Here is a 26,702-nt window from a genome sequence, read left to right as displayed (position 1 = left end):
GGACAGCCGCGGGCGGTGCGGACGGGCTGCGCTAGCCGCAGCATCCCGGTGCCCCGCCGGGAAGCGCCGCAACCCAGAGGCAGAGCAGCGCTGCCGCTCCATCGGCACTGCAGGGGGATGGGAGAAAAGGAGACCCAGGAAGCGGAATGTGCAGAGAGCTGCCGAAGGGGCCAGGCGAAGGACAAAGAGCGGTTTCTGTCAGCAGCCGTGGGTGCAGCCTTTGCGCCGCTCGGGCCACGCCGCGTTCCGCCATCCCGGGAACCACGGAACCCGCCATGCTGCCGACAGCCGGCCCGAGAGCTGATTGATCCTTGCAGGCTTGAGCGACAGCCAGCCTGACCAATCGGTGAAGAAGCTGACGGCAGGAGGCTGGTTTCCGCCAGCTGGCTGTTGGACTATTCCAAAGCGAGAGTAGGGGAGCACAGCTTAGGCGGCGGGCGGACATACTCATGGAAATTTGGCGGCGCACAGAGCAGTCCCCGAAACCTGGATCCGCTCTTCCGCCTTTTCCTCACCCCTCTCATTTCTCTGCCCACTCCCCCCGATTCTTGAAAGCAGCCACATCCCCCCCTCCACTCCCCCATCTATGGTTTCCCCCACCCGCTCACGCCGGCAGCCTTGTCTCCACCAATGGGAGCGCCGTGTAGCTATGCGCATGCGCAGTCTCGCGGCCGCCCTCGCTCGGAGCGGGCGGGCGGCGGCGGCCGGGGGTCCCCGCGGGCGGGCCGTGGCCGGGGGCTGGCGGCCGGGACGGGCCGTTGTCCGGCCGCTGTGGAGCGGCGGCACCGCTGCCATGCCCGGCAGGAACAAGGCGACGTGCGGCTACGGCAGCCCGGAGCTTGCGGTGGGGCAGCAGGCCGCGGAGGGGGGCCGCGACGCCGGGGGCCGCTCGCCTCACGGGGACGAGGAGGAAGAGCGCGGGGGGGCCGGTCCCGAACACAACCTCGGTGACCCCGACATCGTCAAGTCCCCCAGCGACCCCAAGCAGTACCGGTGAGGGCGGGTGCCGGAGGATGAGCTGCCGCCGGGGCAGCCCGGCCGGTCGGTGGGGCGGGCCGGGCTCTGCCCGGGGGCCCCGGGGAAGGGGCTGGGGCTGGTGCCGGTGCCCGGGGCAGCTGGGTCCTGTCTGTGATGAAAGGAGGCTGGCGCTCCCGCGGGTGGTGCTGAGGGTGGGCTGCCCGGGGTGTGTGCGGGCAGGATCGGCCCTTGTGCCCGGCCGGTCGGGGCTGGGTGTTCTCCAGGCACAGCAATGCCCAATTCAGCGCCGGCCCGGCAGCTCCTCTCCGAAAGCGTTCAGTGCAAAGTGCGCTTTAAGTATTTCAGAGCAGATCCCAACTTCAAAACTGCTACTCTTTGTGTTTTAGATGAGCTTCTAAGTTTTAAGGCAAATATATCTGTGAGTTGAGGCAAAGTGCTTTTAGGCTGCCTTTTTGCTTGTGGTTTTATTTCAATATTTCTGAGTAATACCCCGAAAAGTGATGAAAAAGGTCAACTTCCCTGAGCACAGCCTGCAGTGTCTGTGGCCCAGACCCAGCGAGAGACTCAGATGAGAACTCCAGCAGAGGTTGAGCTTGTTGGATGCTGTAAGGCAGTCTGCTCTTGAAAGGACACTCTGATAACTTCTTCCTGTAAGACAGAAGATTATCCAGCCCTTGTTAGAGCTGCTTTTTAAAAATTTATCTGTACTTTTCATGATGTCTAATCTGTGCAGCCAGTGGAGAATCTGCTGCCTGAGCCTGGAGCTGAAGTTTGGATTTGCAGTGGCATTGGCTGACAGTGAGATTCCCTGCTGGCTGCCTGAAGAGGACTGTGCCCATTGGCTCAGGGAAACTTGCTCCCTCCCTTCTTGCCCTACTTCCTTGCTGCTTCCTCTGGATCTCTGCCTGCCTCTCCTGATAGCATTCTTAGTCATGCTACTTTGTGGCACGCTTGTCCTCCTGCTCTCAGCTGCTGATGCTGTCAGGTTAAGAAACTCCTGCCTTTGCTGCCTGATGCAGCACACTGGTGCTGATGGTGAAGTCCATTGAAGGCTGTCACTCTCTATTTTGAGTCTCAGGAACCTCCTCTGTGTGTGAGAATTGGAGAGAGTGTTTGCTCATAGCATAAACTAATATCAAAATCTTGCAGAAATCCTGCTGCCCATTCTTAAAAGAATTTTTCAGCTGGAAGCACAGAGTTGCATCCTTTCAGACTGATTTCCATGTGTGTGAAGTGAGCCTGACAGAGCACAGACATTGTCCTTACGGAAGAGAAGTTCAGTGTGTCTGGAAGCAAAGCCACACTGAACCTGTGTCCAGGTGTGGTGTCCCAAACCTCCAAGGGAGTGTCCTGGCAGGTGATGTGGTGATGCTGACACATTTTCCCCTGTTCACACTTCAGTGATGTGTGCTGCAGCCCAGTCACAGTGGGATTAGTGTGTGTGTCTGGTGACATCAGTCTTAATGGAAAATGTCTTATTTTGCCTTCCCAAATTCACACAACCAAAGGAGCTCTGATGCAGATATCAGGATGTATTTTCAAAAGTGGGTTTGTTGGGACAAAATATTTGTCATGCTAAAAGTTTGCTCATTACAGCTGTAACAGTGTAGTTATTTTTACAAAAAATGTATGTTTTATTTACATTCATCCATATATGGAATTTCCTGGTCCTGTATTTATCTTGTGAAACTGTAGCATTTCTCTCAGTGTTTACCATGCACTGATATGTATTTAAATACTAACTTCTAAACAATTGTCAAAGAAAAACTTTGTGTCAGAGCAATCCTGTTTAAACTCATTCAGGAGATTTAAGCAGTATTTTTAGGAATTTGAATTTTATTTTATAATTTGGCCTTACTTGCATCAATATTGTATAGTCCTTCAAAAAAGCAACTGGACTATGCTTGCTTCTGTTTCTACCTTATGCCATTGCATTTTTTGTACTGTATTTTGCATACTAGTGGATATTAGTTACATTTGTCCTTTTCCACTGGACTGAAACATGGAAAAAGTAAAGAACACCTATGTCAGTGGTGCCTGTGCTCTGTATAACCTAAGCTGTTTAAATCATGCTGGACTGAAACCCAAGAGCCTCCAACAGCATGGGCCCTGGTTCAGCCGTGTCCTTGCTGCTGGGTGCTTTCTGTCCTGTGTGCAGCACCCACGAGCCTCCAGATGAGCAATGTAAAATTAGTATAATCTGCTCCATTAGCTTAATGGGGCTCTGTGCAAAGGATCAACAAGAGCTGCTGGATGGCACATTGTTCCTCGGGAAGAGCAGCCCTGGTCTGTTCTCTGCTCTCCACCAGTGCTGGGGGGCCAGGGTTCTGCAGGAGCTGTGCAAGCCTGCAGGGCTGAGTTTGTGTGGGGGAGAAGAAGTGCTGGAAGGTGCTCTCTGGGGCTTTGGCTCTCAGCTGCCCAGAGGCTGAAGCACCCACGTGTGCAGTGTGTGTTTTAGGACATTGAGGAGTGCTGCAGCTGTGCAGTGGGACACCTGGTGTGCCTGGTGGGAATGGTTCACAAACATGCTTTCAGAATGCAGGAGGATTAACTTTGTACACAGACATTCCAGCACTCTCTGTGCCTCCTGCAGTTCATCAGAGCATCCCTGCGAGTTACACAGTGTGTGCTGTAGTTTGAATGAGTCACAATGCACTTATGCTTTTGGGTAGAACAGATTTGTCCTGCTCAGCAGTCTTGCAGCAAGGAAACTGGGTGTGTGCATGATCACGAAACCCTGGCCCAGAGGTTCCCCTTGGGTGACTGGTCATGAGTCATAACCTTAACACAACTATCAGACTTCTGTTCATTAGTTTTTTTCATGGACTTGATAGTCCAGGAGCTGTGTCCACATTGCAAGGTTCTGACCTGGTACAAACTTGAGGGTTGGAGTAGATGACCTCTAAAGGCCCCTTTCAACAAAGACTATTCTGTGATTCTGTGCTCTGCAACTCAGAATTTTCTGGGAGCGTGGGATGTGACCATGGGTTTATTTTATTCTAGCTTGCTTTTTTTTTTTTTTGTATTTCTGCTGGATCAGATCAGACCACAGGTCTCTTATCACATTAGTTCATAGGGTGAATGAAGTATTTTCTGGACCTTCCTTCCTTTCTGCTGCTGGTGTATTAGCCAGTGCAAGCTCTTGGCAGGGATGCTCTGGCTAATTTGATAAATTGTGACTCTGCTCCAGATTTGATCATGAATGAATACTGATGAGGGCTCTTGTAGTGCAGAGCATTGGTGCTTGCAGTCCTCAGAGTGAAAAGTTGTAGAAGGGTGCTGCACAGAGGGCTTGTGGGGTTTTATTTGTACATATGCAAATATGTTTAAAAACTTCTGTGCATGTTTAAACACATACACAAAACTGTTTATTGCTTCTTGATAGGAGCCCAGCCAGTTCCCTGTGACTGGTTCTGTGGAGTCTGCAGAGGAACTCTGTGTTCTAACACTTGCCTGCTACATGTGCAGACCCTTTTTGTTAGTAACCATTGATGGAAACAAATAAAATCCAATGCTCTGGAGCCTACTTAGAAACAAAGACTAAGATCTTCATTCTGTCACATCATACCTGTTTCAAGAGCCTGACAAGCCTAAAAGATGATTGAAGTTCTGGTTTGCCTGTTCTGAGTGCATGAAGTGAGTGCTAATAGCTGAAATGTTTCACAGAGAGAAGAATAAAAGCCAAAATCAGTGAGCCTGACCTTATGGGGAGAAGGGCTTCTGCTACTGCCCTGAACTGCTTCTTATTCCTAGAGCTGTTGAATAGCAGAAGAATGTTTTATTTTCCTGCTATAAAACTGCTCACTCTTGGCTACCATTAGATTTTCATTAGGAAATCACTCTTAAGTATTACATGAAATAATGAAATTTTTACAATTTTGAAAATTCATACTTAGGAAATGAACATATTCATTGCACAAAATTATTCTTTCAGGTATATCAGACTGCAAAACGGCTTATGTGCACTTTTGATTTCGGATTTGAATTACTTGGATGGTGCTCCAACATCTTCAGAGGAGGAGGAGGAGGACAATGATGATGATTCTGAAGAGGGCAGTGATGAATATGATGACTCTGGAGCTGAGATCGAAGATGGCAAAGAAGATGATGATGAGTGTGATGAGGGGGATGAGAGTGAGGACAGTGATGGAGATAATGAGGATTTCAATGATTCTGAGGACAGTGAATTAGAAGAGCTGGCTGAAAAGGAAGAGACAAGAAAGAGAGGTTGTTCAGAAAAGCAGGTATGTACTCAAAGTTGTAGGGTGCAAAAATATATAATGAACTTTCTTGAGGTGTGAAACCTTGTGATTAGGTGTTCAGACAGGACCTTTTTATTGTGCCTGTCCCAGTTGATTCATCTTGTACTTCTGTCTTTTTCCTGAAGTATTTCTTGAAGCAGCTTTTACTGAGAATGTTGTCTTTTCTCTAGTCTGCAGCAGCCCTCTGTGTTGCTGTTGGCAGCTTCTCTGATCCTGAAGATCTGCCTGGATTAGCACACTTCCTGGAACATAGTATGTATCTGCTCCTGTTTCATCTTCTCCAGCTTCAGTGCAAAATGGGTGCTGTGTAGCTCTGCATTTCTGAAGTATTTAGTATCAATTCCTAATTTGGCTATTTGAGAATTTATTTTCATGAGCTTATGATTTTATACAAATACTGACTTAGTAAGGAATTCTTAATATGGGAGAGGGTGTCTCATACACTTTGCCAAGCTGTGCATTAGCTTATATCAACTTTATTTGTTACACATTAAATTAAGGGGAATTACGTTACCTGTGGCTCTATAGACCAGGTTGGAGCTTTGTCTCCTGGTAAAGGGTGATGAGTTAGCAATGTGGACACAGAAACCATGTGAAGTTTCTGACCAGGTGTATTTCAAAATACTGTTCTTGCCTGGTTGAGGCCAGGCCTGCCTGGGAGGGCACTGTCAGGCAAACTACAGCAGGTACTGGGCACATCACCCAGGCTGTAGGTATTCAGTGATTTCCTCTGCCTCTGAGCTGTGGGTCAGTCACAGAGGGGTTGCTCTAGCTGCAGTCAGGATTAACAGATTAATGTCATTTTTGCACTGTTGGTGATGTTTTGCTGCAGTGGTTTTTATGGGCAGTTTGAAGTACCCAGATGAGAACGGCTTTGATGCGTTCCTGAAGAAACACGGGGGCGGTGACAACGCCTCGACGGACTGTGAGAGGACAGTGTTCCAGTTTGATGTGCAGAGGAAGTACTTCAAAGAAGCCCTGGATAGGTAACTTTGTATGAATGGTGATTAGGTGTTAATTAATGTTTGTATGTGCCGCAGGAGCTTGGGTGTAGTTGTCCAGTTCTTCATTTTGGGGTGATCAAAGCTGTTGCTGAACTTCCATAGCTACCTGCACTACAGCAGTGATACTGAATATAGGAAAGGGCTGTTTCCCTTTGGATATATTGCTGGTTTTTTTTGCTGTGGGATTATGTAGGTTACACAGAACATGCTTTCCTTTTTTTTTTTTTTTTTTTTCTGTGGGATTATGTAGAACCCATGTTTAAGTCTTAACACATGCAGCTCTTTGATTGTTTTGGCAATCTTAAACTGGTAGCATTGATGACAGGAGAAATGTTGTGCAATGTGACAACTGATCAGAGGGGAAGTGCTCCCAGAATCCCAGTGACTCATCCCTTGAAGTGTCTGTTCTGGTAGAGTTACTGTTTTTTCTAAATTGTTAGTTTGTTTCAGGCAGCCTTCAAAGTTATGGTACAATGTGTGTCTCAGAAGGAGGCATTTAACCCAGTGCATTCACTGCTGAATGTCTCTTTTGCCAGAAAGTGCTTAACTTGCTCTTTTGTGCTTTTGGAACAACAAAGCTCCACTGGTTGGCATTGTTTCCTCTATTGAGAGGAATTTCTCATTCATAGGGGTGTAGCTGAATATTCTTGATGCCATAAAATATCTCAGGAGGAGAGTAGGCTCCACTGCAAATTTACTTTGACACAAGAGCAAGTGTTTGCACATTTTTCCAAGTATAACCTAAATTTTACTTTACTAGGCCAATTTCAGCTTCCATTTGCAGATTACTTCAGCTTTTTAAGATGTTTGAAAGTGGAAAAGAATAAAAAAATATAATTGCAATCTGTCACAACAACTTGCTTAGTGCAGAGGGAAGCAGAAATTAGGAGTTCTGTAGGACAGCTTCTCAGACAAAGGAGATAAATGAATTCTGAGGATGAATTCTGCTCATTCAAGCACTTGTGGATCTGAAGAAATAGAAATGAATCACCTTTCAGTTGTCTTCAGTGTAATGGGTCTTCTGGCCATAGAACTCCATCATGGATCTATTACTTTTAACGTTTTACTACTCCTAACCTTTTGCTTCAGCCAGTTCAGTTTTTCATTAAAAAACCTCAGCAAATGAAATAGAATTATTAGATTCTCTGGCAGCCTTCTGCAGTCTCCATGCTCTGCAGATCTCTCCATTTCCAGTGCTCTGCTCTCTGAGGATACAGAAGAAATTTATTTGGATGACAACATTGACTTCTATAGTAGATAATAAAATTGTAATGGGTATAGAAACTTGTGTTTCACAACAGTTTGTTTCCTGGAGTTAGGAGGAAACTTCCTCTGTGGTCATGTTGTTCCTGAGGAACAGCTGGGATTTTCTCTGCAGCATCTGATACTGGTCCCTGTTAGCTCCAGATTCCAGACTAGGTGGATCATTGTCTCATGTGGTGTGAGCATTCTCAGGATGCAATGCAGATAGTCCTGCACCCATTAGTGCCATATCCTACTGCATCCACCCAATTCAGTGCCATTCTGGAGCTGGGAAGTTCTGCCCTTTGCTTTCTGATGGCTTTTGTCTTTCTTTAAGACATTATAGTCAATAATGACTTAGCTTGTAGTAAGTCAAGCAACTTTGTAAACCAAAATAGTAGATGTTGGATTTAATTACTGGGGTTTTGCCCTGGTTTCATAGACACTGAAGAAAAGTACATGAATTTTTCTGTTCCATAGGTGGGCACAATTCTTTATTCACCCATTAATGATCAGGGATGCAATAGATCGAGAAGTGGAGGCTGTAGACAGTGGTAAGTAAGAGAATCTTTTCCTCTGTGTTTAGTCCATCTTAAAACAAAACCTGATTTGTGATACTGTTTATTGGTTTCTGTGTTGAACTCCCCTTCTAAGCACTTCAGTCAACTTCACATAACTTACCAGAGAGATTAAACTCTTGAACTGAAGCTTTGTGGCTGTTAGACATCAGTGGCTTTTAGAGGAAGAAAGACTGGATGTGGTGCCAGCACTGTGAAAGTTTACCCTTGCATTTTCATTAATTGGAAATTAATAATCTGAAGTGGTTTGGCAGTAACTGGCAGGGCAGTTACATGAGCATGTGGATGCTCTGTTGGCTCAGGAATGCTTTTAGCTCCAGCACAGCTCCAGAGCTCTCTCCAGTCCTGTGCAGAGTTAATACAATAAGTTGAGGTGATTTTACTTGTCTCCTTATTCTAACACCTGAGTAACTGAAAAGTCACTTCCCAGAAGGAAATTAAACCAGGCACAGAAGTGAGTGGAGTGTTGATTTTCCTGTATGTGATGGATACTCCCAGACTGCCTCTAAAATGTCACTGTTTTAGGAAAAAAATAGCAGATATCCCAACTAGGTCAAATATTTATTCCAAGTAATTTTCTTTATCTGTCTTCTGGCAAGGAGAAGTGGGCGATTTGATCTTTGAATTTAGATGAAAGTCAGTGTAAACAAGGACCTGCCTTTGAGTTAAGGTGTGGTTCTTCAGCAGCTTCAGCCATTTTACACCTTGGTGGTGCAGAACCAGTCCTTGCCTTGCAGTGGCACCATGGTAATGTGCTGCCCAGAAAATGGTGTCAGCTTGCTGAACTGGCTGCAGGAGAGCCCAGCCACAGGAATTAGTTTACAGCTCTGCTGTACTTGGTTGTTATTACCAGCAAAACAGGAATGGGAAAATGCAGTTCAGGAGGGTGAATTGATTTTGGCAGAGGCCCATATTTGGATTAGTGTAAAGTGGTTGTAAAGCTACATTTTTAGAAACTTATCTTGTTCACCTTTCAATTTCTTATTTCATTATTAGGCTAGGGGTTGTTCTGTGTGACATATGGTAGAAACAAGTTTGTAATTGTTCTCTGGCTCTCACTGCAGGGCCTGATCCTATATAATATTGATAGCCTTTTGTCCCCATTGAACTTAACATAATCAGATCATTCAGACAGGACAAGTTGGTGCTTTACATGCTTTTCCTTCTTAACACTTAGTTTACTTCTAACACCTTCTCAGCTACATTTTTCTTCTTATTTGCATTATTACTTTCTTATTTCACTACTTTATTCATATATTAAAAGAAATTCCAGACTGCATCTGTGTGTATGTCTCCTTTTCAGTTTGTGCTTTGTTTTGTGGGAACATGATGTCAAACTTTGATGCATGCCACTGCAAATTCTTATAATTAACAGAGTATCAGCTCGCCAGGCCTTCTGATGCAAACAGAAAGGAGATGTTATTTGGGAGTCTTGCCAGGCCTGGACATCCTATGAAGAAATTCTTTTGGGGTAAGTCCTGAATTTGTGTTATAAAATGGTAATGATACTTAAACTTTTAACCACTTAGAAGTTTGAGTGGTTAGATGCACTAACATGAACTGTCATATCACAGCAACCATTAAACTTGTTCAGAAGAGCTCAAGCAATTATCCATTTTACAGGAAAATGGTTGGGAATAAAAGCAGCTGTCGCCTTTCTAAGATACTTTTCTTTCTGGTATTGCTTTTTTCTATGTTATAACTGGGTGCCCAGGGTGTATAATTATGGAACTTTCTCTTAACACAAAGGTGGTGCTCTCTGAGTCATCTCCATCTTTCTTAAGCTTGGTTTTTTTCTGCTATTAGAATTTCCTGGAAAAATAAATTATTTCTAATTGTCTGTCAAGGGAGGCTTTCCAAAGTAAATAATTCACTGTTGAATTTCTGGGAGTTAGACCTTCACAGTCATTTGAGGGGAGCAGAATGGAAATTTGTCCTTCTCTTGGACAGTCCAGTCCTCTCTCCCTCACCCTGTGGTGCTGGTGCATGAGTAAATAGCAGTGTGATTGATGGGTATTAGAGTTACCAGCTTTGAAGTGTAGCTTGTTTTTGTAAATTTCTGTGGTGACATACACTGAACTTCTTATTTCCTCCTCTGTTTCCCTCTGCTGTTCTGCAAGTTCCATTGGAGAGGGAATGGCTGGCAACACACAGTGAGAGAAGTGATAAGGCAGGAGGACTCTGGCCTTCCTTGTCATAAAAATATCAGCTGTCCTTTGGATAAGAACAGAAATCAGAAAGTACCCAGTTTCACTTAACAGTCCTTTCGCTCCAATTTTCTATTAGGTATTTTTAATGTGCTTTTACCACGATTAGACCTAGGGAGGAAAGTGAATTCTCACTGTGTGTGTTCTTGCTGCAAGCACTGTGTGGATAACTAGCCCTGCCTCCCCTGTGATGTTTGCAGGTAATGCAGATACGCTCAAGCACGAGCCCAAACTGAACAACATCGACACCTACACCAGGCTGAGGGAATTCTGGCAGCGCCACTACTCTGCTCACTACATGACTTTGGTTGTCCAGTCTAAAGGTAACATCAGTTGCTCCTTAAAAACAGCTTCATTGCTGCTGTTGGTGCTTTTGGAACCGGTCCAGCTGTAGCCCAAGCCAGTCTAGTGACTTGTCCAGTCCTGCAGAGGGTATTTATATGTAGATTGTAGCCTGGTTTCCAGATGAAACAAGACCTGAGCAATTGTGCTGTGTTATTGTCATCCTGCTGCTTCTTGAGAAACCTTTTGAATGGGTTCCACGTTAACACAGAAGGGAAAATCTCAAAGATAGCATTTCAGAAATAATCTTGTAGCAATGAAGAGTCAAACCAGTTAAATGAATTAATGCTGCTGGTTTCTCTGCCATCAACAGTGAAACTCCTCAGCAAGTGATGAGGAGACTGAGACTGAATCTCCCAGTTGTCTTGTTTGTCTAGGAGGAGTAGAGGTTCTGTTTTTTTCTCCATAGCTTGAAAAATTCTGTACAAATGGATTAGAATTTTATTTCAGTGGAGAACTGCAGACCTGTGGGTTGTTTCTGCTGAGAATAGAAGAAACACATTTCTCAGAAGTTATTCAAGTTAGATCTGTGCGTAGGGAGGAGTTTTGTTGAATGCTAAAACTGATTGCAATTCCCATCTCTAAAATGGAGATAGTAATAATAGAGGCATTCTTTCTTTTCTTCTCCTTTGCTTTTAAGTTTGGTCTAGACAGTAAACTACTTAGGGTGCTGAATGCCTCTTGAATAGTCATTTAGCCAGTGATGGATTGTAGTGTTTTCTATGGTGTTTGGGAAGAAAATGGTGGTAACTGATAACCAGCCAGGTCTATTTTGTATTTCCTTCTCTGTTAAAACAAACCCAACAGTGAATCCTTCCTCTACCCGAAGCAGACTTGTTTACTGCTATTGTTTACATATACATCATCACTTTTGCAGTTCAGAATGGGTGCTTAAACAAGCAAAGTTTTTATTTTAAAAACCCTTCTGGTTTGTGACTTATTTCCCTCAGAAAAGAGGATGGGGAGAAGGAATCCTTAAGACTGCAGGACTGAGTTTGAGGGGGAGAACTCCTGTGCATAATCTGGCGAGTCATGGAACGAGTCCTGGTGATTTTGTAGATCCCTAAGACAGTAATTCCTTCTCCCAGTCACTCCAGACACGACTGAACTTTAAATCCCAGTTGTGTCAGCCTGAGATTTGGGCACCCTACACAAATCCAGAGCTGTGGCCACGGATACCGCTCAGTGAATGTTAAGAATTGGCTCAAACCAGCAGCTTTGAAGTTTATAATTTAGAACTTTGCAGTTTTCAAATACACTGACTTGCAGCCTCTTTGAAATAACTGAACTGGTGAGATAAGGTAACTTGTCTTAGATCTTGAGGAAATTGCATTTCTGTCTTTCTTCTCTCTTTTTTTAGAAACACTGGATACGTTGGAAAAGTGGGTGACAGAAATCTTCTCTGAGATCCCAAATAAGTAAGATTAATTTGATGCATAAAGACATTGCAGATGATAAAATTATCTTTTCTTAAAATGACATTTTCAAAAGTCCCTTACTGGAGAAACAAAGGAAATTACCATTTGTTAATTAACATTTTTATCTGGGGAAAAAATAAAGGCAACTTTTTAAATTAAAGACCACTGTTAATTGTTCCAGGAAGACTTTTTTTCTGCTTAAGAATTATTTAGACTGTGAGCTGTGTGGTGCTCACTTGAAGCAGTGTTTGCTTAATATGTTCTGTTCCCTTCACTTTATGATAAGTCATTCAAACTTAGATTATCATTTCACATTGCTTATCTTTGCTTTGTGTCACAAATAATTAGAAGTAAAATTAATTAACATCGTATCTGGAATTTAAGTGTCATCCTTAGAGTGGTAGTGGATTAGAAATAAATCTTTTTTTTAATGGTTCACTCCAATATGCCCCCTAAAAAGGGGGTTCTGCAAAAGCTTTGCTAACTTGAAAAGCATTTTTTTCCCTTTTTCAAGATATTTGTTTCTGTGGAAATGCTCTCGTGAGAGCCTGATGCCATTCAGAGACACATTTGTCTGTCCTGGCCACACCCCTCCTCATCCCTCCTGCCCCACCAGACAATCCGTCAGGATTCCTTGGGTCCAGGGTGACCTCAGGCTCTTGTTTGCTGTTCTTGGCTGTACAGAAGGAGGTTTTGTGCTTCTTCTACAGAAGGAAGGGGCAGTGTTGGGGTGGAATCCACCTCTTAATTGCTGAGTTGTGTGAGCAGGCTGCCTCCCAGAGTACCTCCCTGGGGCTGGGGGATGCTGGGCTGCACCCTGGAAAAAGGGCCCTTTCCAGGCTCTCTGGTGTCCTGCAGAGCTGTGCTCCTGATGCCTTTGAATATCTCAGTGTAGCCTTGAACCCCTGCCAGTAACATCTCACCTCCATTTTGCTTTTAAGTGGTTTACCCAAACCCAGCTTTGGCCATCTGACTCAGCCCTTTGACACACCGGAGTTTCACAAGCTTTACAGAGGTAAGTGAAATGGATTTAAATGTTTTGAATACCTGAATGCTGAAAGAAATTTTGTCTGGGTGATCCAGATACTTTGTAGAGTAATTCTGTGTGGTTTTAAATAGCTTTTAACTATTTCTGAATTATGTAAAATTACTTATCTCTGTCTTGTCAGGTATATTTATAATTAATTAATCTATTTGTGTCCAGTTGTTCCCATCAGGAAAGTTCATTCATTGACCATCACTTGGGCACTTCCCCCACAAGAACAGTATTACAGGTACACTGTGCTGCATTTTACTTCTACCTTGTTTATGCTGTGAATAATTTATTGACTTCCACAACAAACCAAAGAATCTCATTTACTTGTCTAACAGATTACTTTGGTTCAGCTAGGGGGGCATTTTAGAAACGAATTAAACTGCTGCAAATAGTTTCCTTTCCTCACTGACTCAGATCAGTCATTATGTTCTGAACTCCCACACTTTCAGCTTATTATTTTAATTCTGCCTGAAAATGCAAAACTTGCCCTGAAAAAAGAGACAGTGCATATTTTAGTCATTAGCCCAGTGATTTGAATTCTTGCTATGAAATATGTTACCTCCTGACATCTAATCTTCTCCAAACTTTCTCTTAGGGTGAAGCCTCTTCATTATATTTCCTGGCTGGTGGGACATGAAGGCAAAGGCAGTGTTCTTTCTTTCCTTAGGAAAAAGTATGTGTTTTTTAAGCATGGTTATTAAATACTTTGATCTCATTCAAATACAGATAAATTCTGTTTTGTGTATTTATATTTTCTATAGATGTAAAAGCAAGCCAAGCCTGCCTTTTTTATCAGTATTTTGTAGTGATATTCTGTAAGGTGATGATAAACCCAAGTAAGAAATAAATGGGCTTTTTGTCTGTGATTCATGGAGCAGCAGTATATGACTGATCTTTGAGATCTCCAAAAGGTTACTCAGCTTTTTCACTGTTTTTCTTTAATTCTGTATCCTGAGGTCACATCCTTAAACTGGAAAAGCTTTGCGTAAACTGTAAATGGATTGAAAGCTTCTGAAATAAAGATATCCTGTGATATCCTGCTTCTAGCTAAGCTCAAACAAAGCTGAAAGGATTAATTAATAAGTACCTTTCACTCTCCGTAGGTTTTGGGCCCTTGCATTGTATGGAGGAAATGGAGAGACAGGATTTGAACAGAACTCCACTTACTCCATCTTCAGCATTTCTGTGACTTTGACTGATGAAGGTTACAAGCACTTCTACGAGGTATGGTGTCCTGCAGCTTGTTTTTCCTGCTGTTTTCCCTAATGTTTGGAAAGATGAATCTGTTCCTTTCTGTCTGCAGGTGGCCCACGTTGTGTTTCAGTATGTGAAGATGCTGCAGAGAAGGGGGCCAGATCAAAGGCAAGTGTTTGCCACTCCTGCAGATATCTGTGGTGGTGTCCTTCTCCATTATCCTGTTATTTGTAGCGTTTGCACTTCTTGTGGAATTCCTGGAGCATAAACAGGGAGTCACTAGTAAGGCTTCTCTGTGTGGAAAACATGTCAGTTTAAAAAAGTTTAAAAAGAAATTTTCTAAATATTTAGAAAATATTTAGGTACAGTTTTGTGTTCATTTTAAATGAATTTGTTGAGCCAGGTCTGTGGAAGTCAGGACTGGGTGTTCTGGTGTTAGCCTAAGTTTATGTTAATTTGGTATCAGATTTTGACTCTTGTTAGTTAACTCTCTTTCTCTTTGGAAAATAGAAGAACTTTCTGCCACTCCTGAGAAATGCCGTTTTGGGAAGTGCATTTAATATTGACTTTTGTGTCTTGTACCTGAATGAATCATCCATCTCACCACTGATGCCTTTCCTAGAAGGCTCCTTTTTTAAGAGTCTTGGTAAATGTTGTGGAATAATGGAGAAAATCCACTTTTATTATCTTTCTCCTTGCAGAATATGGGAAGAAATACAAAAGATTGAAGCTAATGAATTTCACTACCAGGAACAGGTATTTATCCACTGTTCTGAAATAGGTAAACCATGAAAAGTAATTACTTTTTCATTTTGAAACACATTTTCAAAGTTCTATTTGAGAAGAAATGTATTGTGCACTTAATGAGGTTGTATTTTGCTGAAAGGAGATGTATTCTAGGCAGAGAAATATTGAGATTTTTCCCTAACAGAATTTAATGTTGATTTTTCATTCCTTACCTGCTAGGTAGGCTCTTTCAGATTAGACTTTCTTACTCCTATTACATTTAGCCATGTTCTGTTTCTTACTAGGTAACTTGTTTTTTTTTCTTTGAATGTCACTGAAATTTCCTTTTGGGAAAACAAATCCATCCATAGAAATACTACATAGAGCAGGAACATAGATTTGTGTGTGCTTTTGTGACAGGGTTGTGAATGCCAGGGCCAGAAGAATGACTTAGTCATGGCACCCCAGTTTTCTGCTTGGTGGATGGAGCTGTGCTAAGGAATGATGGTCTCACAGGCAGGGCTTGGTATGAGGGGTGCCCAGGAGAAGTTTAATGTTTCCTCAGGTGTTTGGTGTCTTAAGAATTCCTTGGGCATGTTTCCCCTACATTTACAAGACACAGATGTGCCAAACTCAGCTCCTTCCAGGTGTGCTGTGCTCTCTGTCTGACCCAGGATCTGTCCTGTCCTGTGCTGGCTGCTGCAAACACCCCAAAAGCACTTAGCAAGAAGCTGAGCAGCCTGCTCCTCCAGGCAGCCTTACCCTGCTAAAAGACAGCGTGTGTTTCATGTTCAGAAAGGAGAACCTCCTCCTGCTCATCATGGCAGGGAGCTGGGGAAGGGAGCACAGCCAGAGGTACTCGTGCAGCAGCTGCAGTTCCTTGCCTTGTGCTTTCCAGGTCATTTTAAATCTTGAATTATTGCAGGGTTCTGCTTGTGTCCCCTGGAGGCAAGGAGTGCATTCTGCTGGGTCTTTAACTTAGTAGATTCCATGCCTGTAAACTGCATAATCAGGGTTTCTTCTACAAAGATGATGTGTCTGAAATTTCAGGATTCTCAAAGGAGACTGAACATTAGATACGGTTATGAAATATATTTAATTTAATAACTGAAACGAAATGCTGTAACAAGCACAGCATCCAACACTTGTTCAACGTATCTGACTGGTCAAGCTCTTCTCAGAACAGAAAATTGGTATCTTGGGTTCCTGATTATGTGACAAATAGCTTTATTTCTTTGCTTGCAGACAGATCCAGTTGACTATGTGGAAAACCTTTGTGAGAATATGCAATTGTTTCAGAAGGAAGATTTTCTGACAGGAGACCAGCTCTTGTTTGAATACAAGCCAGAGGTAAATGTTCTTTGAACTCTGATTATATGTTTTGTTGTAAGGAAAACATGTGCATATTGTGTAATACAGGCATGTGTACAGGCATTTGTAATTCAACATAATGCAGGCACAGGTTTTGTATTAATTGAAACACTTGTTGTATTCAGAAAGCAAATCTGTTTTGTAAGCTTGTTATGTCTTGTTCTTCCTACATTCCAACTGAGAAGTCTTTGCTGGCTCAGGCAGTCAGAGCTGCATTTGAACTGAAATATTGTCTGGAACTTGTAGATCATTGCTGATGCCCTGAACCAGCTCAGCCCTCAGAGAGCCAACCTGGTTTTGCTGTCTGCTGCCAACGAAGGCCAGTGTCACCTCAAAGAGAAGTGGTTTGGGACTCAGTACAGCATGGAAGGTAAAACAGCAGCAGGAGCTGAGAATGTCTGATTCCTGCATTAGAGGAAGTGAAAGGGTGACTACACAAAATACAAGTGCATGGCAGTGGGGAAATGAATCCTCAGTGCTTTCTGGAGCTCTGCATTAGTCTCTGTGCCATACAAGTGCATGGCAGTGGGGAAATGAATCCTCAGTGCTTTCTTGAGCTCTGCATTAGTCTCTGTGCCACCCAAACCTGCTGTTTGTTTGCTGCCAGTGGATTCCCACTCCTGCAGTTCCTTTGGGAGGCAGGGGTCCCAGCGAGCTCCACTTGGCTGCCATTCAGGGGAAAGAGCAGCAAGGGAGCACAGGATACAGGGGGAGCTGGGTTACTGAGGCAGACTTGATTTGCCTTTTAATAGGACTGCTTCAGTCCTGCTCCAGAAGATTTTGTAGGAAGGGATTTAGAAAGAGTCCTGAGGAATGGAATGATGTTAAGAAACTGCTTTGATACTGCAGATCTTTCTGGAGATTGGGAAAAGATGTCTGGAAATAGAATGGCCTTCCCTTCCTGTTGAACTAATGCATTTCATGGTTTTTAACAGATATTGACAGGTACTGGAGTGATTTATGGGACAGTGACTTTGAGTTAAATCCGGATTTACACCTTCCAGAGGAAAACAAATACATAGGTAAGGCAGCTGGGCATGAGTGAAATCTTCCCCAGTGATTTATTTGAGAATTTGCTGTGGTTTAGAAACAGCCTAAACAACTGGTATCAACCAGTTTTTGCAAATTAAAAAAAATGAGCACTTTGTTCAGCTAGATTTTATATACTCTTATTTATAAGCTTAAGAACTGAGTTATTTTAAGGTATATAAAATTACAGATGATATATTCATAACAGAGCAGGCCTCACAGTCAGAGTTAATACAGACCTCCAGACACCTTAGAAGAGCTAGATTTTATATACTCTTATTTATAAGCTTAAGAACTGAGTTATTTTAAGGTATATAAAATTACAGATGATATATTCATAACAGAGCAGGCCTCACAGTTAGTGAGAGTTAATACAGAGCTCCAGACACCTTAGAAAAGAATTTTATTTGCTTAATCGTCCTGCTTCTGAAAGCATCTAAATACCATCTGGCTTTGTTGCCAAAAGCAAATGAAATGAAAGCCAGGACTTGTGTCCTGAATGGAATGTGATGCCACCACTTCTGCTCTGCTCCAGCCACTGTTCTGGTGTGGAAGTGAAAAAGAGATGTTCTTTGGGTCCAGGAAAGTACTGTCACAAATAATTTAGAAAACTGGAGGGGAAAAACCTATTTTTTGATACTTTTGAAGACTTAGATGAATTTAGCCTGATTGTGTCTGTGAAACACACTAACATGTGGTTTTGGTGTGCTTTTTCTCTTTGTTAGCCACCGACTTTGCTTTGAAAGTTGCTGACTGCCCCGAGACAGAATATCCAGTCAAAACCCTCAGCACACAACAGGGCTGTCTCTGGTACAGGAAGGATGATAAATTCAAAATCCCAAAAGGTAAATGCTTGAGGGTTTTCTCCCTGCTTTTACCAGCTGGAATTTATTTGAAGGCAAATAACCCCTGGTAGTGTTCCGAATTTAAACTAGTGCTTGCTGTCAGCTCTCCTATAGTCCTTTTGACATGTTTATTAGCTACAATAAAAGAGAAGCAGGTGAGCTAAGGCAACAAAGACACCCTGCTGATATCTCAGGTTGAAAAGTGGAATCACTGAAATTTACTGACTTCTGAACAGTCTGTGTGGGGACAGGATTGGGCAGACAGAATATGCTGCTGAGACAAGGGCTTGAGAATGAAGAAGCACTTGAATTAGAAGGGACATAGTCTCTTCTACAGCAAGAGAAAAATACAGCCTGGATCAGGAACAAGGGTGTAAAATATATTGCTGCTTTCAAGCAGAATGTCACAGTTTTTAGTGTCTCTTAAACAGATGTTCTGTGAAGTTTTCTTTTTCTATTTATAGTGGTCATGCCATGGGAGTATTCTGCAAAGCACAGCTTTGTTTTCCAATATTTGGTACTTCAAAGGGAAGATTTTTGGAGTAAGAAGGAGAAGACATTTAGTGATGACTTAAAATAAGAAAATAATGATTAATGATTTAATGATTTCTTAAAATAAGGAAAAAAAGTGTTACAGATGAATGACCATTTTCATTAAACTCAAATTGTCACCAAAGAGCAACTTGATGGAAATATATTTGAGTTCAGAAAACTGTCACTTTCTATACAATTGCTCATTGAAATTTCCTTTTCCTCCGCAGGTTATGTTCGATTCCATCTGATCTCTCCATTGATACAGCAGTCTGCAGAGAAGTGAGGATTGTATTATTTATGCTTACCTTGCAGAGTAGCTAAATTACCATACCTAGTGGAAAACAGGGAAGAGACTTTCATTTTAAGCAGGAATAGAATAAGGTGTCCTTTCACATCCTTCCACCTTCCTTGTGGTTTTCTCTGCAGTTTGGTGCTGGTGGTTCTGCAGCAGTCCTGCATGTAGCCATCAGATGTGTAAGGAGTTCACGGTGTTGTATTCCCCAGGGCAGGTCTGGGGAAAAGCAATGTAACAGCAGCAGTGCTCACAGAAGGGCTTGCTCCTGGAAAGAGCAGTCCACACTCATGTCCTGAGCCTGTCCCAGCATCCTGGGAGCCTGCAGGAGCAGGAGAGGCTGCAGCAGCCTTGAGAAACCAGCTGGGGTCAGGCAGAGCTCTGGGTGCAGTTCTGGGTCTGCTGCACTTGGCTGCCATTGCCACTTGTAACCAGTGTCACAGTGCTGTTGTCATAAGCCTGCCAAGACCCGCACAAATCGTGTTTTGGGAAAGCCTTTTAAAATCTGTTTTTATGAGGTGTGTTAGTTTAATCTTTGAATTGGAATCCAGGCAATAACAAAAACCTGAAAGCAGGGACTGCAGTGTCCAGGTTGTATAGCCTGCTTTGCTCTAGCTTATTATTACTTTTTTGCCTTGGTAGATAAATAATCATTATCATAGCTAAATAATCATACTCATTACTCAAGTATTGAGCATAACTGAGTCTATATGTCCCCCACACCTTTACACAAAGTAAAATAATTTCATTTGCTGTGATTTTTCCATGTTTTGAGCATTGTCTTGTTAAAATGTGCATTCTTATCTTGAAGAAACCTTAAATCTTGTGAAGCTGGAATCTTTCACCTTGCAAGGAATAGCTGAATGTCCAGATAATTTTTAAATAGTGTCATGTGCTTTTTGCACAAAGGGAAACCTGCATTCTCTATTTCTGTTTTTTTTGGGAAAATTTCTTTTTGCATCTCATTTTACACAAATTCCATTTCTGTTGGAATTCACTGCATGTACCATCAAGCTCATTTGGCTTAATTCTCATATTTAGTCCATCCTTTTTTTCTTCCTTTTTAACCCCCTGCCCTTTTCTCCCTCCAGCATAGTCTTGTTTGATACATTTGTAAACATCCTTTCCCACAACCTGGGGGAACCAGCTTACGAAGCAGACGTGGCTCAGCTGGAGTACAAGCTGGTGGCTGGAGAGTATGGCCTGATCATCAGAGTGAAAGGATTCAATCACAAACTACCTGTAAGCTCTGCTCCTCTCCTCACTGCTGTTGTGCCTGCAGCTTTGCAGTGTGTGTGCTTTTCTGGAGCTCTGAATGCTTGGATGAGATGTTTTAAATAGAAAAATTGGTCTCTGGCAGGGTAATGCAGCAAATGTGCTGCTTTTTCTTGTGCTTACATGTATAAAGATGGAGTTGGGTGAACTTACACAAGCTCAAATTACTGACTTCAGGCTGACTTAAATCTTCCTTTTAAGTAATAACTGTATCTCCATTAAAATTTTAACAGCTTTTCCTATTAAAAGAGCTTTGTGTCTCCCATGGCCATCAAGAGGATTGGAGCCTTTCCATCTCTAAGTTGTGCCTATTTGCATGATGTCTGGAGAAGGGTGTCTGAAAAGAGATCTTGGTTTCAATTTGACTTTGGAGATCCAGCTTCTGAACATGCTCATTTTGGGTGCAGATTTTCTGTGTTGGCTTGCTGAGAGGATTGGGGGATCCCTGTTCCCATTCCCTAAATTCATGTAAGACACGGCAGGCACAGAGAGGACACAGTGAAAAGGAGACAACATTAACTTCTATTGCAAGAGCTTTGCTGGAGCTTTAAGACCATTAATCACCTGTCAGACTTATTAACAGGAGTTTTAACAGAAAAAGCCAAATACACAAGCAGCAGGGTCTGAATATTCTCTTTTTTAATCCTGAATGATGTCTCTGTTGTGATGTCATTGTAAAAGGAAAAAATGGAATATTGAATACAGAAATGTTGGGGGTTCCAGGCTAGATTTGTTTCAATAGAATGTGGAAACTCATATTGATTTGGGATACTGAGCTTATTCACTGTGTAAAAACACTGCCCTTCTGAAAGGGTCATTTGGGATATAATTGTTTAGTGAAGAACATCTGGCAAAATGGAGGAATGTGCTTTAGTAATGCTCCATGTCTCAATAATGATAATTTTATATTATTTTATAGCATTAAACCAACAAAAACCCCAACTTGAAACTGTTCTCTTTACAGCTTCTATTTCAGCTCATCATCGATTACTTGTCTGACTTCAGCTTTACTCCAGCAGTTTTTGAAATGATAACAGAGCAGCTGAAGAAAACATACTACAACATCCTCATCAAACCCGAGACTCTGGCCAAGTGAGTTCTGGGGGAGGGCAGCAGTGGCTGAGCAGCAGGTGCTGGGGCTGAGCTGAGGAGCTCAGGGATCCCTGCTCTGTGCTCACAGGCTGTTTGCAGGCTTTGCTCATAGCTTAGGCAGCCCCAGCAGCTCTGCAGCAGCCGGGCAGACGCGGGGCTGCACCCCACAGCCAGGGAGCCGCTGTCCCGCAGGGACCTGGAGCCAGCAGGGCCAGCCACGGGCTGCTGGGCGCCCTCTCTCTCCCTGCCTGCAGTCAGGAGTGGCATCTCTGGCATCCAGCAGCTCCTGACGAGCTGTGCTTGTGTCCCTGGCCCTGCAGGGACGTGCGGCTGCTGATCCTGGAGCACGGCCGGTGGTCCATGATCGACAAGTACCAGACGCTGATGAAGGGGCTCTCCATCGAGGCCCTCTCCGCCTTCGTCAGCGCCTTCAAGTCACAGCTCTTCGTGGAGGGGCTCGTGCAAGGCAACTTCACCAGCAGGGTGAGTGCAGTGCCAGTGCTCACACTGGGCTCTAGCACCCTGAACTCTGTTCTGGCAGTCTGGAGTCTCCTGGGTACTGGGCACCTTCAACGCCTCAGGAGACCTTGTGGGGACAAGCCAATGGCAGCCCACAGTTGTCAGTTTGAACAGAAGTTTCCAGGAATATGTATTTAAACTGCTGATAGGAAAAATTAGTAGATGTCTGTAATCTATTTCTTCTGTTGCCACCATTTTTTATATTGTTTGGTGTATTGATATATTTGATATGGAGAAATTCCCACAGTGGTGCCACAGGAGGAAGCTTCCCTCAGAGCACATTTATCTTGGGAATTTGACTGCCTGAGTGTTTTGGTTAAACCTCATTTAGTGCCAAACACATGGAGTAAGGATAACTGGTGCTATTTCTTTGGCTTGTGCCTTCTCCTTTTGGAGAAGTACAAAAAGCAGCGTGGAGACTCTCTGTGGTGTGGTGCAGAGGACACTGGAGGGACTGGGGACAATGTGAGGATGCAGGGAGCAGGACAGCTCAGCTGTTCTTTGCTTGGGGCTCACTCTCTCAAGTGCTGCACTCGGGTGTATGGTTGTGAATTGGGGTAATAATTCTAAATAAAACTGATGTGTTTGCTTTCTTCCCTAGGAAGCAAAGGATTTCCTGAATTACGTTGTTCAGTGAGTATCTCTTGACTCTTTAATTGCTTATTATATGGAAACTATAATCAAGATAAGATTCTTTTCTGGAGGAAGGAGTCAGAGTGGGAGTGCTGAGAAATTCCCTTCTTCCCTCTGGTGTTTGCAGGAGGTGGCTGTTGATGGTGGCGGTTTAAGCAGATGTAGTTCTGGTTTGGGGAAGGAGAAAATACCATCAGACCAAGTGTGTAAATGTCTGAGTGTTGCTCTGGTTTTGGCCAAGGTGTGAGCAGGTGTTTGAAGTTGTGCTGTTTGTTCTCCCTCCAGAAAGCTCCACTTTGCTCCCCTGGCCCATCCCTGCCCTGTGCAGTTCCGGGTGGTGGATTTGCCAAACACCCACCTGCTCTGTAAGGTGAAAACTCTCAACAAGGGCGACGCCAACTCCGAGGTGACAGTCTATTACCAGGTACCTGTGTGGGCTGGGCTGGCCTGCTCCCTCTGGCACCACCCCTCCTTGAGACAGGCTCTGCACAGGGATGTCACACAGGGGACACACACCTCATATGAGCACAGGCCCTGTGCCCCAAGGCTCAACCCAAGTGGAATTCCCTGAATTCCAGGTGGGGTGTTCCTTGAAGCCAGCACCTCCCTTTCTGTACTGGTGCTGGGAGCTGGGTTAGTGCTGTGATGGCTTCCTGGTGTCCCCAGCTCTGATCCTGGGGGCTGGGCTGGGCCTGTCCCCTCAGGGAAAACCAGAACTTCCCATCTGTCCCTGCTGTGAATTGTCCCTCAGTGCTGCAGTCCAGGCTGAGGTGTGTGCCACAAGTCACCTCGGCCTGAGCAGTCACATTAAACCCACCCTAAATTCTTCATTCTCTTTCCAGTCAGGTGCCAGGAACCTGAGGGAATACACCCTTATGGAGCTGCTTGTGGTAAGTTTGTGTTTGTGCCTCCTAACTCAGCACAGTTCCCTTGAACTCTGCTTGGAGCTGAGGCTGAGGCTAACTGGCCCCCAGCGGTTCTGTTGCTGCCCCTGGCTGAAATGTTGGGGTGCTGCAGTGATGGACACTGCAGGAGACTGTTCCTGAGCTCCCAGCCCACAGGACTGAGCTCCCTTAATGCAGTGGTTGTGGCTGGCCAGGGGCACTTCAGTGTCCCTGTGCTCTGTGTGGAGCCCTTGGGGGGCTGCAGGCAGTGTCACCTCTGCTGTACCTTTGTGCTCTTTCAGATGCACATGGAGGAGCCTTGCTTTGACTTCCTGAGGACCAAGCAGACCCTTGGGTGAGTTCACTGGGAGGAATTCTCCTGCACCTGCTCCTACACCCCTGCTTTGACAGGTCTCTGGTGGTTTTACTCTGGGAATCCTTCCTGCACAGTGGCTAATCAATTACAGTTGCTGTAATGGAAACAGCAACATCAGCACTACAAAACCAAAAGCACCCCCAATACAAGGTGCAAGCCAAGTTGCTTTTGACTTCTGTAAGAGTTGCAGCTATTACCCTTGTGTTAACTCGGGATTATTCAGCATGAAGTTGTTCCTTGCACTTCCAGAGTCAGCCCCCCTTCCCCAGGGCTGTTTTCACAGCAGCTCTGTGGTGCTGAGCAGCCTCCCTCAGAGCACCCTGCTACCTCAGCAAACTGGAGCAGGCTTTTCACAGCTCTGGGTCTCTCACTGTGCTTGGATGAGTTTGCAGGAACCCAAATAAAACACTCTCAAGTTTAAAAGGATTTCCTAAAGCTGAGAAAGCACTGAAAAGCAGCAATGCAGAAAATAAAGAAAATAAGACTATTGCAAATTTCGATCTCAGATTTTTCTGTCTAGAGTACCAACACTATTTTAACTTGCAGCATGTCCTGTAAATGAAAAGTTAATTGTGCTTGTGTCTTTTTTCTTTGAAGCTACCACGTGTACCCCACCTGCAGGAACACTTCTGGGATTCTTGGCTTCTCAGTCACAGTGGCAACCCAGGCAACTAAATACAAGTAAGTGCTCTGTGGGGAGAGTTCTCCACTACTCCCAGCCCTGGCTGTGGGAGTCACCTGCTCCCAGGTAAGAGTTCCCTCCTGTTTCAGGCCACAGAGGGATTTTTTAATTCAAGAGGATGTCAGAAGGGACACTGCTGACAGTCACAACATCCTGACTCAAAACCAGCACCTCAATAAAAGAGTAGCCTTAGGCTGCTTAAAACTGCAGTGGTCCTGACTTGAATAGTGAAAAGTAATCTCAAGACTAAGTAAAATATCCCCCTGCCCTTTTGAAGCTGTTCTGCCAGGAGAGTTCAAATCCTGTCTAGCTGTTTGGTGGCTCATGTTCAGCAGGCACAGCACTGCTATGGTTTTGTTCAAACCTGGGCCTTTGAACTACAAGCATTTGACCTGCCAGAGTTGAAGGGTTATTTGAAAAATGTGCCACTTGTGAAAAATAACACTGTGTCAGTGAAAGCTTAATTAGCACAGTGCTGCTGCCTCTAATTTTTACATTTGGATGCTTCCATTACTGAGATCTGTGTCATCAGTGAGGGTTATAATGTGTCAGAAACCTCAGGATCCATCACACCACATTTTCTTTCAGTCCTGATCCTTACAGCCCCTAACTCTGCAGGGCTCAGGGCTGCAGCTGGGGACAGCAGAGCAGGTCCCCAGCAGGGCAGGTCCCAGCAGAGCAGGTCCCCAGCAGGACAGGTCCCCAGCAGCATCCCAGCAGTGGCCTCTGGGGTGCCTGGGCACCTGAAGTGCCCGAGTACAGCTGAAAACGAGAGCACTGCAAAGACTGACCACCAGGTGTTCTCAGATGAGTGAGCTTTTCAGGGGATGAGGGAAGTGAGCCTGTCCTTCCTCATCATATGGGGGCTGCTACTTTACCCCTTAATGTGTTTTGTGGATTTGTTTTTTTCCTGCCTAATTGAATTATTTGTTTCTCTTTTAGTTCTGAATTAGTTGACAGAAAAATAGAGGAGTTTCTTTCTTGCTTTGAAGAGAAAATCAAGGATTTATCTGAAGAGGCTTTTAGCACCCAGGTAAAATGTCATCTTGAAAAGCTCTTCTTTGAACTGCATGATTCAGTTACAGCTATCTGGTAATTTTCTGAGGTTTTCTGGACAAAGGCCTCACCTTTTAAAACCTGCCTCTTGCTCTGTTCTGCCGTTGTTCCCTAAACATCCATTCTCTGACCATTTGCAGTTAAGCTCAAAAGGAAGGAGCTACCTCGTTAATGTAACTCAGCTTTTCTTTCACCTGCAGTGACTGTGTTAGTAAATTAAGGTAGTTTTAAACCCATTAAAACTAATTGTCTTTTTCCCATGTAGGTAACAGCTTTGATAAAACTGAAAGAATGTGAAGACTCCCACCTTGGGGAAGAAGTGGACAGGAACTGGAATGAAGTGGTGACCCAGCAGTACCTGTTTGACAGGCTGGCACGGGAGGTGGGTGTTCTGCAGTGGTGGGACACAAAAACCACACTGGTTTTGCAGCAGTTTCAAAAGCATACATGGGATTTTTGCTGCTAGTGACACACTGGGTCTAAAATTACATGTTATTTTAAAAAGGTTCTTTTATCCAGTGGAGTAGGGGTTGCAGAGAAAATATTTTTATGTTTGAAATTATTTGAATCACCACTGACCTCCTAAAACCTCCTTCCTGTGGGTTTCAGATTGAAGCTCTCAAGTCTATTACACAAGCAGACCTGGTCAACTGGTTCCAAGCTCACAGAAGCAACCAGAGGAAAGTGCTCAGTGTACATGTGAGTGTCTGGCAGCTCCTGCTGCCACCTTCAAGAAGCAGAGTGCAGTAAGGGTGTGGCAGAGATCTGTGATGTCACTCTTACTCTGGTTATCCACATTTTCTTCATTTATAAGTAGTGTTCTTGTTAGAATTGCATTTTAGTATCAAGTTAATTGTCAGGGCAGAGAAACACTGAATGAGATCCCAATTTCTCTTCTGGTACCTTTTCCCAGGTGATTGGATATGGAAAGCACGAAGGGGACTCAGAGGTGACAGCTGTCTCAGGACAGAACTCTTCATCTGGTGAAATACCTCATCTTGTTTTATTGCCCCCCTCCTCTCTGATGCGTGACTTTACTTCCATCAAGGACATCAAAGCCTACACATCAACTCTGAATGTTCTCCCTTACCATAAAATATTGAAATAAAACTGATACCTTGCCCTGC

The 26,702-nt window shown here is 43.9% G+C and overlaps 1 protein-coding gene across 1 annotated transcript; it reads left to right on the top strand.

Annotated features, from left to right (window-relative positions):
• Positions 1 to 643: 643 nt before the first annotated feature.
• On the top strand, positions 644 to 26,702 carry NRDC (nardilysin convertase). The gene is made up of 31 exons (XM_041483063.1): positions 644 to 993; positions 4,913 to 5,222; positions 5,411 to 5,492; positions 6,073 to 6,226; positions 7,967 to 8,040; positions 9,440 to 9,535; positions 10,472 to 10,594; positions 11,974 to 12,031; positions 12,973 to 13,046; positions 13,236 to 13,305; positions 13,663 to 13,740; positions 14,171 to 14,291; positions 14,371 to 14,429; positions 14,963 to 15,017; positions 16,233 to 16,337; positions 16,605 to 16,728; positions 17,294 to 17,380; positions 18,113 to 18,232; positions 18,994 to 19,045; positions 20,150 to 20,300; positions 21,298 to 21,425; positions 21,746 to 21,908; positions 22,546 to 22,577; positions 22,863 to 23,001; positions 23,420 to 23,467; positions 23,764 to 23,816; positions 24,435 to 24,518; positions 25,462 to 25,552; positions 25,841 to 25,957; positions 26,185 to 26,274; positions 26,489 to 26,702. Exons 1-31 carry the CDS (start codon positions 650 to 652, stop codon positions 26,681 to 26,683), a joined length of 3,477 nt encoding a protein of 1,158 aa, XP_041338997.1. The 5' UTR covers positions 644 to 649; the 3' UTR covers positions 26,684 to 26,702.

Source organism: Pyrgilauda ruficollis, unplaced genomic scaffold, assembly GCF_017590135.1.
Source record: "Pyrgilauda ruficollis isolate IOZ18807 unplaced genomic scaffold, ASM1759013v1 scaffold6, whole genome shotgun sequence".
NCBI lineage: Eukaryota > Metazoa > Chordata > Aves > Passeriformes > Passeridae > Pyrgilauda > Pyrgilauda ruficollis.
The sequence above is the reverse complement of the archived record's forward strand: the minus strand, read 5'-3'. Positions and strand labels throughout refer to the sequence as shown.

Bases quoted from the DNA above. Each gene is read 5' to 3' on its own strand.
- NRDC (XM_041483063.1), top strand. From the start codon at position 650: ATGCGCATGCGCAGTCTCGCGGCCGCCCTCGCTCGGAGCGGGCGGGCG. The intron at 6,227-7,966 runs GTAACTTTGTAT...TCTGTTCCATAG, and splicing joins TTCAAAGAAGCCCTGGATAG to GTGGGCACAATTCTTTATTC. The intron at 14,430-14,962 runs GCAAGTGTTTGC...TTCTCCTTGCAG, and splicing joins AGAAGGGGGCCAGATCAAAG to AATATGGGAAGAAATACAAA.